This window comes from Mus caroli, unplaced genomic scaffold, assembly GCF_978045245.1.
Source record: "Mus caroli unplaced genomic scaffold, Mus_caroli_1 scaffold_11, whole genome shotgun sequence".
Taxonomy (NCBI): Eukaryota; Metazoa; Chordata; class Mammalia; order Rodentia; family Muridae; genus Mus; species Mus caroli.
This window is the reverse complement of record NW_028227266.1, coordinates 107,391,537-107,404,499: the sequence shown is the minus strand read 5'-3', so window position 1 is coordinate 107,404,499 and position 12,963 is coordinate 107,391,537. Positions and strand designations below refer to the sequence as shown.

General features: G+C 55.9%; 3 protein-coding genes across 4 annotated transcripts; 2 read left to right on the top strand and 1 right to left on the bottom strand.

Moving 5' to 3' along the window:
• Positions 1 to 18: 18 nt before the first annotated feature.
• On the top strand, positions 19 to 6,449 carry Wdr6 (WD repeat domain 6). Its single transcript, XM_021171307.3, has 6 exons — positions 19 to 234; positions 2,174 to 4,655; positions 4,760 to 4,855; positions 4,950 to 5,066; positions 5,153 to 5,271; positions 5,347 to 6,449. Exons 1-6 carry the CDS (start codon positions 135 to 137, stop codon positions 5,808 to 5,810), a joined length of 3,378 nt encoding a protein of 1,125 aa, XP_021026966.1. The 5' UTR covers positions 19 to 134; the 3' UTR covers positions 5,811 to 6,449.
• Dalrd3 (DALR anticodon binding domain containing 3) lies at positions 5,987 to 11,247 on the bottom strand. Of its 2 annotated transcripts, none has more exons than XM_021171308.3 (13): positions 10,597 to 11,247; positions 8,698 to 10,293; positions 8,328 to 8,623; positions 7,959 to 8,209; positions 7,802 to 7,881; positions 7,600 to 7,728; positions 7,253 to 7,326; positions 7,098 to 7,159; positions 6,910 to 6,992; positions 6,649 to 6,825; positions 6,463 to 6,573; positions 6,299 to 6,367; positions 5,987 to 6,209 (listed from the first exon to the last, which is right to left on the bottom strand). In XM_021171308.3, exons 2-13 carry the CDS (start codon positions 8,860 to 8,862, stop codon positions 6,090 to 6,092), a joined length of 1,617 nt encoding a protein of 538 aa, XP_021026967.1. In that variant the 5' UTR covers positions 8,863 to 10,293; positions 10,597 to 11,247; the 3' UTR covers positions 5,987 to 6,089. The 2 variants fall into 2 exon arrangements, with proteins under 2 accessions (XP_021026967.1, XP_085684158.1); XM_085828032.1 differs by having other exon boundaries at positions 5,987 to 6,367; positions 8,698 to 9,856; positions 10,166 to 10,293.
• A 136-nt stretch (positions 11,248 to 11,383) lies between these two features.
• Positions 11,384 to 12,916, top strand: Ndufaf3 (NADH:ubiquinone oxidoreductase complex assembly factor 3). Its single transcript, XM_021171313.3, has 6 exons — positions 11,384 to 11,522; positions 11,657 to 11,926; positions 12,026 to 12,221; positions 12,372 to 12,438; positions 12,521 to 12,621; positions 12,705 to 12,916. The coding sequence occupies exons 2-6, from the start codon at positions 11,850 to 11,852 to the stop codon at positions 12,819 to 12,821; spliced, it is 558 nt and encodes a 185-aa protein (XP_021026972.1). The 5' UTR covers positions 11,384 to 11,522; positions 11,657 to 11,849; the 3' UTR covers positions 12,822 to 12,916.
• Positions 12,917 to 12,963: the final 47 nt, after the last annotated feature.

Here is a 12,963-nt window from a genome sequence, read left to right as displayed (position 1 = left end):
AGCCCAGGGCCAGGGCTTTGCTACCTGTAGCTAAGGGCTCCAGAGCTCTGCAGCGCGGCTCTCCAGACGGCTGGTTCTCGCGAGAACGCAGCTCGCTTCTTGTCCGTGGCAGCCACAGCAGCTCCAGGAACGTCATGGACGCTTTCGGGGACTATGTCTGGCCGCGGGCGACCTCCGAGCTCATACTCCTCCCGGTTACGGGTCTGGAGTGCGTTGGGGACAGGCTGCTGGCGGGTGAGGCTTGGTTGGCTCTAGTCGTGCTAGCGGGCGAAGAACTAGCCTCTCCCCGGGTGGTCGCATCGGACAAAGGGATGCCCTGGGGAGGAGGATGGGCAGCGGGCTGGGGACTGGTGAGGGGTGGGAGTGGGGGAATAAGGCAGGTTCGGAGGTGGCGGGAAAGCCAGGCCGGCGGGAGGAGGGCGGGGCTCGAGAGACAGTGGCAGCTCTTCATAAATTGCAGCCAGCTTGGAAAGGGTGGACAGAGACGCGTGAAGGTGTGGGGGACGCAGTCGTTCCTTGTTGGGGGAGGGACGTTGCACCCTCAGGTGAACGCAAATGATCAAAACCCCTGGAGAGGAAGAAAAAAAAAAAAAGGGCAGCCTCAGGGGGTGTGGCGGGAGTGTGGCTTCTGGAGAGGGTTGAAGCTCCGCCCCCAAAGATGAGGGGGCCAAAAAATTGCTTTCTGTGTAGAGCAGTATCCAGAGAGGCTGGGGCTTAGGTTCCTCTGGAGATGGTTGGGGTTCTGAGCCAACTAGGTTAGTAATCACACGTCTCAGTGTCTGGTGGTAAAGGTCTGAGATGGCTCTGAGGTGCTGAGTGTCCTGGAAGTAGTAGGGCCTGATGCGAAGCCATCCTTTGGTGATGGTGGTGTTGGGTTTTACAAGGACCCTTGGCACTAACAATTAGGCCTTGGGTCAGCCATTATTAGCCTCAGCAGGGCTGCGTGTTTGTCTCGTGGTGAGGGTATACTCTAGAGTTGTGTGTGTGTGTGTGTGTGTGTGTGTGTGTGTGCAAGTGCAAATATTGGGTTGCTCCAGTGAGCTACTCTCTGGAAGTGGGACCGGCAAACTTCAGGAAATGAAATCTGTAGAATTTTGAAGAAAGGGACATTAAGAGAGGAGTAACGTTGAGCTCTCTGGGTTTTGGTTGGGGGAGGGGAAGGGCTGGGGATGGGCAGAGGACTGGTAATCAGGAACCCTGACAAGTCCGAGGAGGAGGAGATCATGGGAAACAAAAGGCTGCAAGATGACCAAAAGGGAGCTGAGAGTCCCATTCTAGAAAACGTCTGTGGGTTCTATACACATGTATGGGGGTGTAAGAGATTCCCCAGGAAGTATGTGGATTTGTATAGAGGGAGGCCCTGGACAAGCCCCTCTTGAGCACAAGTTAGGAATGTGCCTAACTCAGAAGACACTAGCTTTGAGTCTGCTGTGTTAAATGCTGTCCAGGTTCTTAATACCTGCACCTCCTCTCTCCTTCCAAGCCTTGTTGCTTTTAAGTCTCAGTCGCATACAAAGGATGATCTCACAGCTGTCCAGGGGTGGGGCCAGAATACAAGCCTCACCCCTGCCTGCAAAGTGTGGGCAGCTTCAGCACGAGTGTGTACACATACACACACACACACACACACACAACCACACACCTACCCACCCCATCGCCTCTGTGGAGGCTCAGGGATTAGACTGATGAGGGGTGCTGATGACAGGCTAAAGGGTGCAAAGGTCGATACAGCCTTTTCCCTAAGGGAGGGAGAATCTGGAAGATCCACGCAGAGGCAGGTGAAGCTGAGAGTCTGGGCTATTGCAGAGCAAGGGCTTCCCATCTGAAGTGTAAGGATGGTGTGCACCAGAGGAAATCTGTCATTAAGGGTGATGGATAGCCAGGCATGACAGCATACTGCCACAGTCCCAGCAGATTCAAGGTTGAGGCAAGAGGATCTTGAATTCAAGGCCAACCTGGGCTCTCTGAGAGAACCTTACCACAAAAACGAGTGACTGAGAGGAGTGTGCATTTGCAGTCGAGGTCCAGCTGAAGCGGAGGCACGGGTTTGGTAGGATGCTGTGTCCTGGTATATTCTGAATCTATATGCTAAGGAGTGGCCTGCTCCACTCATGCGTCCTAGGGTCGGGTGTGTGCGTGCGTGGTGCTGATGTAGCTCTTTACCTCTGTCTAGGCGAGGGGCCTGATTTACTGGTGTACAACTTGGACCTTGGTGGGCATCTCCGAATGGTGAAGAGAGTCCAGAACCTGCTTGGTCACTTTCTCATCCATGGGTTCCGAGTGCGACCAGAGCCCAAAGGAGACCTGGACTCTGAGGCCATGATAGCTGTGTTTGGGAGCAAGGGACTCAAAGTTGTGAAAGTTAGCTGGGGTCAAAGCCATCTTCGGGAGCTCTGGCGCTCTGGCCTGTGGAACATGTCCGACTGGATCTGGGATGTCCGCTGGATCGAGGGTAACGTAGCCGTGGCCTTGGGCCACAACTCAGTGGTACTGTATGACCCAGTGATAGGGTGCATGCTGCAGGACGTCCCCTGCACAGACAGGTGCACCCTGTCCTCAGCCTGCCTGGTTGGTGACACCTGGAAGGAACTGACCATCGTGGCTGGCGCGGTTTCCAATGAGCTCCTGATCTGGTACCCAGCCACTGCTTTAACAGACAACAAACCTGTGGCCCCTGACCGGCGGGTTAGTGGCCATGTGGGTGTCATCTTTAGCATGTCATACCTGGAAAGCAAGGGCCTGCTGGCAACTGCTTCAGAAGACCGAAGTGTTCGTCTTTGGAAGGTGGGGGACCTCCGGGTGCCTGGGGGTCGGGTTCAGAATATTGGCCACTGCTTTGGGCACAGTGCCCGCGTGTGGCAAGTGAAGCTCTTGGAGAACTATCTTATCAGTGCAGGAGAAGACTGTGTCTGCTTGGTGTGGAGCCACGAAGGCGAGATACTTCAAGCCTTTCGGGGCCACCGGGGCCGAGGGATCCGGGCCATAGCCACTCACGAGAGGCAGGCCTGGGTGGTCACTGGGGGAGATGACTCAGGCATTCGACTCTGGCACCTGGCAGGCCGAGGGTACCCAGGCTTGGGCGTCTCATCCCTGTCCTTCAAATCTCCTAGCCGGCCAGGTGCCCTCAAGGCTGTGACTCTGGCTGGTTCCTGGCGAGTCCTGGCAGTGACTGATGTGGGGGCCCTGTACCTCTACGACCTTGAGGTCAAGTGCTGGGAGCAGCTGTTGGAGGACAATCGCTTTCGGTCTTACTGCCTGCTAGAGGCAGCTCCTGGGCCCGAGGGCTTTGGACTCTGTGCCTTGGCCAACGGGGAGGGTCTTGTTAAGGTGGTTCCCATCAACACCCCCACTGCTGCCGTCGAGCAGAAACTGTTCCAGGGGAAGGTGCACAGCCTGAGCTGGGCCCTTCGTGGTTACGAGGAGCTGCTTTTGTTAGCATCGGGCCCTGGTGGGGTGATTGCCTGCTTGGAGATCTCAGCTGCACCCACTGGCAAGGCTATCTTTGTCAAGGAACGTTGCCGGTACCTCCTTCCCCCAAGCAAGCAAAGATGGCACACATGTAGTGCTTTCCTGCCCCCGGGTGACTTCCTCGTCTGTGGGGACCGCCGTGGCTCTGTGATGCTATTCCCTGTCAGACCATGTCTATTCAAAAAGCCTGGGGCCGGAGGCAAGGCTATTACTGCAGCTGAGGCACCTGGAGCTGGTAGTGGGAGCGGTGGGTCTGAGAGTGTCCCAACAGGAATAGGCCCCGTCTCTACACTCCATTCTCTGCATGGGAAACAGGGTGTGACCTCAGTTACCTGCCATGGTGGCTACGTATACAGCACAGGGCGGGATAGCTCCTACTTCCAGCTCTTTGTACATGGTGGCCACCTCCAGCCAGTCCTAAGGCAGAAAGCCTGTCGAGGCATGAACTGGGTAGCTGGGCTTCGGATGGTGCCTGATGGAAGTATGGTCATCTTGGGTTTCCATGCCAACGAGTTTGTAGTGTGGAGCCCCCGGTCCCATGAGAAGCTGCATATCGTCAACTGTGGGGGAGGGCACCGCTCCTGGGCCTTTTCTGATACTGAGGCAGCCATGGCCTTTACCTACCTGAAGGATGGCGAGGTCATGCTTTATCGGGCTCTAGGTGGCTGCATTCGGCCTAATGTGATTCTCCGGGAGGGTCTGCATGGCCGAGAAATCACATGTGTAAAGCGTGTGGGCACAGTGACCCTGGGCCCTGAATTTGAGGTACCCAACTTGGAGCATCCTGACTCCCTGGAGTCTAGCAGTGAGGGGCCTGGTCTGATCGACATCGTGATAACAGGCAGCGAGGATACTACTGTCTGTGTCCTAGCACTTCCCACCACCACAGGCTCAGCCCACGCCCTCACTTCTGTCTGTAACCATATCTCCTCTGTGCGAGCCCTGGCAGTGTGGGCTGTTGGCACCCCAGGTGGCCCACAGGATACTCGACCAGGGCTCACTGCTCAGGTAGTGTCTGCAGGGGGCCGTGCCGAGATGCACTGCTTCAGCATCATGGTCACTCCGGACGCTAGCACCCCCAGCCGCCTTGCCTGTCATGTCATGCACCTTTCATCCCACCGGCTGGATGAGTACTGGGACCGGCAGCGGAACAAGCACAAGATGATCAAAGTGGACCCTGAGACCAGGTACGGTGGCCTCCCTGTCATGGGCGGGGTGTGAGAGGGTTATAGGGAAGGGAGTCCCGACTCCTGACTGCAGGCCCCACCTGACCTGTGTGTACCCCCTGCAGGTACATGTCTCTCGCTATTTGTGAGCTTGACTCCGACAGGCCTGGCCTCGGCCCTGGCCCCCTTGTGGCTGCAGCCTGTAGTGATGGAGCAGTGAGGTGAGCGCTTAGGGCAGAGGAGGGGGAGGAGAGGGGGAGGGTGTGAGCTCTCCAGGACGGTTCCCAGACCACCACCCCTCCTCCTCGCCTCCAGGCTCTTTCTCCTGCAGGACTCTGGGCGAATTCTGCATCTCCTAGCTGAGTCTTTCCACCACAAGCGGTGTGTCCTCAAAGTCCATTCCTTCACACACGAGGCACCTAACCAGCGTCGGTGAGAGGCAGCCCTCTGTGGGTTGGGTAAGGGCTCCTGTTTTCCCATCCCTTTTACTGATCTGGCTGCCCTCTCTTGGCTTCCAGGAGGCTGATCCTGTGCAGCGCAGCTACAGATGGCAGCCTAGCCTTCTGGGATCTCACCACGGCAATGGACAAAGGCTCTACTACCCTGGAGCTTCCGGCACACCCTGGGCTTCCCTACCGTGAGTACCATGACACCCCTCATTACCTCTCACATAAGATGAAAGCAGGAGCTAACAGCCACTCTCTTCCTCCAGAGATGGGCACCCCCTCCATGACCGTGCAAGCCCATAGCTGTGGCGTCAATAGCCTGCACACTTTGCCTACACCTGAGGGCCACCACCTCGTGGCCAGTGGCAGTGAGGATGGGTCCCTGCATGTCTTCACACTTGCTGTGAAGATGCCAGAGCCGGAAGAGGCTGATGGGGAGGCTGAGCTGGTGCCCCAGTTATGTGTCCTAGAGGAATATTCTGTCCCCTGTGCACATGCTGCCCATGTGACAGGCGTCAAGATCCTAAGTCCCAAGCTTATGGTCTCAGCCTCCATAGACCAGCGGCTGACCTTCTGGCGTCTGGGACAGGGTGAGCCCACCTTCATGAATAGCACTGTGTACCATGTGCCAGATGTGGCCGACATGGACTGCTGGCCTGTGAGCCCTGAGTTTGGCCACCGCTGTGCTCTGGCAGGTCAGGGACTTGAGGTTTACAACTGGTATGACTGAGTTATCCCAGTGCGTGGAGAACTGAGCACAGGGCCTGACTGCAGACAGAAGAGCAGGGATCAGCTGTCTGTGTCACGCTCAGTGTGCTCTGGGGAGGCGAGGCAGTACCATAGTTCTCCCAGGTATTCCAGTAGGGTGTTGCAAAGGTGGACCAAGAACACACCTCACTCTCACAATAGGATGAAACTGTATTTATTCTGACTTTAAGTGCCCAACATCTGTGAGGTCTTGTTTCTTTCCCAGTTGATGCTTTTATAAACATTCCCAGTTATTGGGCTCTTAGATGTGGTTCAGCGGAGGGAGGCCCAGCATAGCCAAGCCTGTGTGGAACACCTCACGCACTGCCCTCAAAAGCTGTAGGCGAGCAAACATCTGACCAAAGAGGTGTGGCCGAGGTTCCTGAAAGAAAAGCAGTCAGGCGCATCCTCGTTTCCCGTGTGCTCAGCCTTGCCCACATTTCCCACAGACCCCCCTTGCTGTATGCTCACCCCTAGAATATGTACTCGGTTATAGTAGGAGCTGAAATCCATGCTGAGCTGCACCAGGAACTTGCACACCTAGAGACAGACATTGAGTCGTTGAGCTGTTGTCTTTTTTCTTGTGTTACAACCCAGAATAAAGAATAATGTGTGTAGTGTCTTCTGTGCCTTACCATCTCCGTGCGGACAGGGATGTGGAGGCCTGGGGTGCCAGCCAGACTCACAGTCTGGCTCAGCAGGTCCAGAAAGGGAAGGACACTGTTGAAAAGCAGCAGCCACTCACCCTGTGGGAGACAAGCGTGCTAGGAAGACAAGTCCAAGCCTTCTGCTTGTGGACGTTTATCAGGACCAACACTCACCTCATCGTGGAGTAGGGAGAAGTCCAGACTGCTCACAAGTGGAAAAGTGGGGTACAGACCTTGTTCCAGTCCATGTTTGTAGCCCTCAAAGAGTGTGGCAAGGCGGGCACAGTTATACATGACAAAAGTCCCACTCTTTGTGCCCTTTGTTGAGATGGTGCTGTGGGCCAGGAGGAGCTGGGAAATGAGAACATAGCTGCAGAGGGCATTGGCTCTGTACCTGCATCCTCCGTCCTGGTGTTGGGAGGCACCCATGCTTACCTGGCTCTGTGGAGCTGTGCTTAGCATCTCAAATTTGATGGTAGCCACGGAGAGGATATCGAAGGTCTCAGTCCAGGTGGGGTCTGGGGTGAGAGAGGCTGGTCAGTGTCTGAAGATAAAGCACACAGGCTAGAGGTGTGCGTGACCTGCTTCCACCTCAGCGCACAGGCAGGATCTCCCAGGTGTACCTTGTGCCAGGTCTCCTCCGTGCTTCAGAGCTGAGGCCTCGCGCACCTGAGCATGTCTGAGCCTAGAAAAGTGAGCCAGTAAGCAAGGTCCCAGTGAAAGCTGTTGCTACCTCTCCACTGTTGGTGGCTATGGATGGCATCCCTTTCATACTCACCTGTAGTACTCAGGGGCGGTCATCTGGGTGCCGGGTACACCAGCTATTTTCACTGGACCACACACCAGGTGCTTCTGTGAAAGACTGGAAGGGCTCAGCCCAGTTGGCACTGCCCTCCCGCCTCCAGGGAACTACATCAGTTGCTTTTCTACCTTGGTTTTCCCCAATCTGTAACCACCAGCCTTCCTTCATACCTCCTCAAGACACCATCATACTTTTTCTTAAGACTACATAGTCACAGGACATTTGCACTTGCGGCACGGGCGCCTAAGGTCACATCAGTCTCTAAACCCCATGGTCTTCCAGGCCTGAGGTTGGACGTGGTTTGGTTAACTTTGGTAACCAACCTGCTTGTGAGGAGCCTGGTCATCCAATTTCTGCCAGAGCAGATCCAGCTTTTGTTGCTGGAATGCCTCTTCACAGCTAACCACGTGTATAACCACACAGTCATCTACACCAGCATCTGGATGCCCAGCCTGAGGAAAGATGGGGCAGTTACTACAAAGATGCAAAAATCCAGTTTGGGCAGAGGTCAAGACAGCCACTCACCGGGCCTTGGTGGCCACCCTCTGGCCAGTGGCGCACAGCCTCCTGCAGCTCAGACAGCACAGAGAGCACATCTTCAGTCACTACAGAAAACAAGAGGTGTTGAAGTGCCTGGCAGTGCAGAGAGACAACCCCACCCATGTTCTGGCGTTTGTCCTACCCAAACAGTGGTCTATGCTGGGGTCATAGCCAGCAGCGCGGCTCTGTTCTACCAGTTCCTTCAGACACAGTCGGCCTAGGACGCCAGGGGGCAGTGTCGCTTCCTTAGAACCATCAAGGTTTGCAAGAACACAGGTTCTCAGTGTTTCAGTCGAGGTGCTCTTCGAGGCAGTGGGCCATTCCACCCGAAGTTTCTGGAGGAAAGTTGACATGTGAGGGTCCCGCACCGGGGGCACTGAGCACACACGTACCCTGCAAAGCAAGGGAGGCTGTCTCAGCCTGCGAACCAGGCTTAGATTATCATGACTCCCACCTTTTCTATCCCCAAATGTTCGGTCTTTTGCCGTTTTAGCTTCGAACACGCACTTACCCATGAGCACGCAGTACCCGTACTAGATGATCGGCTACGAGCACAGCACGCAGCTGGCTCAATCGGAGCGTCCCCGAATTACAGCGCAGTGCTGGGCAGTGTAGGACAACTCGCGGGCCTGGTGAGGCAGGTTTGGCGGGAGTAGCATAGGAGGCCAGGGCACCGAGTACATGTTCGAAGACAGCGGGCCGCTGTAGTTGGAGCGATAAACCCGCGGGTGTCGGCGCGCAGCGCAGTACAGGGGCCACCCCGGGACCCTGCAGGCAGGAGACCGCACGGAACACGCACTCTGGCACCTGCAGGCAGATGTGTGTAAGTGGACCGTAGCTCCGTGGATCCCGCTAGGCAAGCCCCACAGGCGCGCACCCACCTGGCCGTCCCTGAAGCGCGCCTGTAGGGCGCTTCGCGGTGCCAAGAAATCTCGGACACGAAGATGGCGGGCATGCGTTTCCTTAAACCACACTGGGCTACCAGGCCCTACAGCTGCATTAAGGGCCTCCAGCGTCTCGCCAACCCCAAGGCGCCCGGTCGCCATAGCGACCGGAAGACTAAATGGAACAGGAAGTAAGTTATCCGTAGAGCTTCCGGGAGGTCTGCCTGGCGGGGGCGGGGATCCGGCCGTGGACTCTCCTGAGTGGACCAGAGCGATCGAGCATGCCAAGTGAGCTTACAGTCTACCCACGCCTCCAGCACTCCCTCCCGATAGCCTTTCCTGTATTCATGAGCCCTAGCCCCCAAATTTGAGGGTCCATTTTTCCTCCTTTTTAAAAAAATCGTCACCCCGAATTATTACTTTGATAACGGATCTTTGTTATCAGGCAAGACACTTTGCCACCAAAGTTTCACATCTTTGTGTTTATGTCTTTTTTTTCTTTTTTGCCCCATTTAAACAGATTAAAGGTCAGACGCATGAGACGAAATGTCAAAGGAATAAGGCTGTACCATTAATGACACTTTGTTTTTCGAGACAGGGTTTCACTGTGTAGCCGTGGCTGTCCTGGAACTCTATGTAGACCAGAAAGGCCTTGAACTCAGAGATCCACTTGCCTCTGCCTCCTGAGTACTGGGATTAAAGGTGTGCGCCACCACTCGAGTCTTCCATTAAAGACCCTTTACTGCCTAGTTGGAAAAGTAACGAAACAAAGCAAAATTTGAGTTCTTTCTGATTATTGGCACGCCTTTCCTCGGCTGCGGTATGGGATGTCTTTATTCTCAGTAAAAGCCCAATCTTATAGAATTGCCCATCTTGATACCTGAGGAATTAGTCATCATAATTTCCAGGATTACCAGCCTTTAATGTTTTTCCTTTAAACTGGTGTTACCGGCACCTTTGGTTCTTTAGGCAACTGGCCAGTTTAAGACAAATGTGATGATGAGAAGACCCAAATAAGCAGAGCTCTCAGGTAGAGCAAGCTGCAGGCGAGCTTTTCTATGTCCAAACGCTTTCGATTCCAAGTAATGTGAAACTCCACTTCCCCCAGTAATGAGTGAATCCAACCGGTGAACTTTGCTCCGGAGAGGAGTGACATCTAGAGATAGGAAAAGTTCGGGAAGGCCCGGGCTATGAGGCCCTGTTTGGGAGGTGCCGAAAGAGCACTGGGCGGACACGACATTCCCGATGGCTTCTTGGGTGCCCACTCAACGGGAGTAATCGTGTCATTCCAAAGCACTTTCCATGCTGTGGTGTGGGTTCAGCTGCAAGCAGGGCTGGGACCCACCAGCAAGTTGGTGATTTTTGTTACTCTCCCTCCATGAAGACGGTTAGGGTGGTTTTTTTCCCCAGGAAGTGAAGATCTATCTTTAGCGAGCTGCGGGCTGGGCGGCCTTGTGGGACTCACCGCCATTGCGGCCCTACAGAGAGGACCCAGGACCTCCCTGGTCAGAGTTCTCCAGGGATTCCAGAGAGGGCCATCAGCCCGAGCTCTTTTCGTCGCCTCTGCCTGCCACCATCAGTCTGGGGGTGCACCTGAGAGATGGAGATCAGAATGGCCCACTAGTGTAGTGTTTCTGAGAATAGAGACCACATTATCTGGGCCAGGGCGCTGCTCAGGCAGGAGAGCAGGGAACGAAATCCAAGTGCAGCTGGAATGCTCTGGAGACAACAGCTGCTTTTGGGATTCCGTTGCCCGCTGTCCAGCCATTGGAGGAGGGCTCTTGCTCCCAGGTCACTCGCCCTGAGGCCAAACCGGAACCCGCCCATCCCTTCCCAGGGGGCTGACTAGGAAGGAGTAGGTGTTTTAAACCAGTCTAGTGAGAATGAGACGCTCACCTGGGCCCCAGAACAATAGAAGGTGGGGGCATCCCCCCGGACGAGGTCCTGATCCGGATTAGATCAGAAGGGCTGGATTAGCCCTGTGAGTCCCAAGCAGGAGCCACTTGTACCGGGCAGGCTTCGGAATTCGTCAAGAGGGAAGCGATCCCGTGAGACCCGAGAGGAAGTAAACCCATGTGTCCACTTCTGGGACACCCCAAAGCTTAGGACCTTTTGTCCGGTGACGCTGCCAGCTCATGAAGTGCCAGGGGACAAACTGGCCCACATAGCAGCGGCTGGACAGCCTCCCCCCAAGCCCATTGCAACCGGCCCTGCAAAGAACCCCACAGCCAAGCCCCATTTGTGTCAAGCATCCCACCCGTCTAGTCCAGCGGATAGAGAACGCGACAAAGTTCCTCTGAGGCCAGGACAGAACCGGTGCGCAGAGATGCCCATGCCGCGGGAAGCCAAGGACTCATGCGCCAGTAGGCCCTAGACTCAGCTCAAGACAGGGGGAGGGAGACTCTCGGTACGCGCACGCAGAGCGCGGGAGGGCGGGGTGGTGCTCCAGGCGCGGTCTACTTCACGTCTGGTCCGGTTTGGCCCAGTCAGTCCCACTCGAACAGCTACTCCAGCACTGCCACGGGGTGCCCTTCCGCTGGCTCTAGCTGTCCCCAGACTTGGAGCCATTTTAAGGAGAAACCATCTGGCCACACCCCCTCGCGCTGCCGGGAAGCCAATCCACGCTCGGCCACGCCTCTCCTGGAGCGCTGCGCCGTCGCCAACGGTCGCGCGGGTGACGGTTGGGGAAAGCAGCGATTTCGAGACTAGCTAGGGAAACCTTAGCCATCCGCCCCGCCCCCGAAGCCCGACTCTCCAAAGCCTGGGATTAAGGGCCTGGAGGCTGGCACCACACCCTGGCCAGGTGTTCATAACAGGACCAGGTGCGCAGCTGCCCCGCCCTGGTCCCTGGGAGCCCGAATAATGGCTGAGAATCCCAGGAACAGGCCGCGGCGGTGGCCTAAACAATACCCCGAGGGCGCCCGTACTAGCAGGTGTTTTTCCCCCTCTTCCTTAGGGACTGTCGCTGGAGGCCTGGGGCGGGGTGGGCGACAGGTGCTGACACACCCGCATGGGGAGACAGAGGCTCTGCATTGGCCCACTGCGCCGTTCAAGGTGCGCGGTGCCCTCCGGGACACAGGGGGCGCTGTGGCTGCTTTGAGACAGACAACTCTGTCCCTACGACCGGGTCATTAAGCGCCGTTGCAGCCATGGCCACTGCTCTAGGATTTCGCTGCCTTTTCCGAACGCGACCTGCGCCGCTCTGTCGGCACGTCGACCGGCTTTGGTGAGCATCCCCTGTCCAGCCTCTGACCACATGGCCTCGGACCTTTCAGTCCCGCATAGTCCGGCCTGGCCACGAGTTCCTGACTTTAGCCCTCCGCAGGAGGAACCCGCGTCGGGGACACCGGCTTTCTCCGGCGGACGACGAGTTATACCAGCGGACTCGCATCTCTCTGCTGCAAAGCGAGTTCCCTCAGGCCGTGTACATCGACAGCTACAGTAGCAGAGGTTTCACTATCTGCGGAAATCGCGTGTTTGGCCCTTGCGTGCTGCTCCCACAGACGGTGGTCCAGTGGAACGTGAGCCTTCCCCCTACATTGAAATTTAAACATAGCGCCAAAAGCCACTCCCTCCTAGCAAAATTTAGCTTTATTTTGTTGCCTATTAGTGTCGCTGTGAGTAAAGGCTGTATAGATCTGACGTGTTGAATGACCTCTGCTACCATACAGGTGGGATCTCATCAGGATATCACTGAAGAGAGCTTCTCCCTCTTCTGGATGCTGGAACCTAGGATAGGTATGGGATAGTGGGTAGCACTGGGTCCTAAGTGACCACCTCTATCAGACCCTCAATGTTTGGTTGTCTCCATCCTCCTTAGAGATTGTTGTGGTGGGCACTGGAAACAAGACTGAGCGGCTGCACCCTCAGGTACTACAGGCCATGAGGCAGCGGGGAATTGCTGTGGAGGTACAAGACACGGTAGGTCGTTGGACGTGACAAGTCTACCTAGTTGAAGCCTACTCAGCCCAGGCATGCTAACTCTCATGCTGTTCTCCTTGCAGCCCAATGCCTGTGCTACTTTCAACTTCCTGTGCCACGAAGGTCGAGTGACAGGAGCTGCCCTCATTCCCCCTCCTGGAGAGACTGCACTGGCTTCTTCGGGTCAAGCCTCAGAATGACACATCAGGAACCATCAAGGAGGGCACTGCATGCTCTCCCAACACTTTCCCCACACTTGTCATGCTCACCCAGGATAATGTATTCTCCTCTTACATATTAGTGTTGCTCAGTTTGGCTGCAGATGGGAAGGGGGGCGGGGAC

Coding starts and splice junctions, on each gene's coding strand:
- Wdr6 (XM_021171307.3), top strand. CDS start 135: ATGGACGCTTTCGGGGACTATGTCTGGCCGCGGGCGACCTCCGAGCTC. Junction 4,656..4,759: donor AAAGTGGACCCTGAGACCAG/GTACGGTGGCCT, acceptor TACCCCCTGCAG/GTACATGTCTCTCGCTATTT. Junction 5,272..5,346: donor ACACCCTGGGCTTCCCTACC/GTGAGTACCATG, acceptor CTCTTCCTCCAG/AGATGGGCACCCCCTCCATG.
- Dalrd3 (XM_085828032.1), bottom strand. CDS start 8,862: ATGGCGACCGGGCGCCTTGGGGTTGGCGAGACGCTGGAGGCCCTTAAT. Junction 8,210..8,327: donor CGGGTACTGCGTGCTCATGG/GTAAGTGCGTGT, acceptor CTTGCTTTGCAG/GGTACGTGTGTGCTCAGTGC. Junction 6,368..6,462: donor TCCCTGTCCGCACGGAGATG/GTAAGGCACAGA, acceptor GTCTGTCTCTAG/GTGTGCAAGTTCCTGGTGCA.
- Ndufaf3 (XM_021171313.3), top strand. CDS start 11,850: ATGGCCACTGCTCTAGGATTTCGCTGCCTTTTCCGAACGCGACCTGCG. Junction 11,927..12,025: donor CGGCACGTCGACCGGCTTTG/GTGAGCATCCCC, acceptor AGCCCTCCGCAG/GAGGAACCCGCGTCGGGGAC. Junction 12,439..12,520: donor GATGCTGGAACCTAGGATAG/GTATGGGATAGT, acceptor CATCCTCCTTAG/AGATTGTTGTGGTGGGCACT.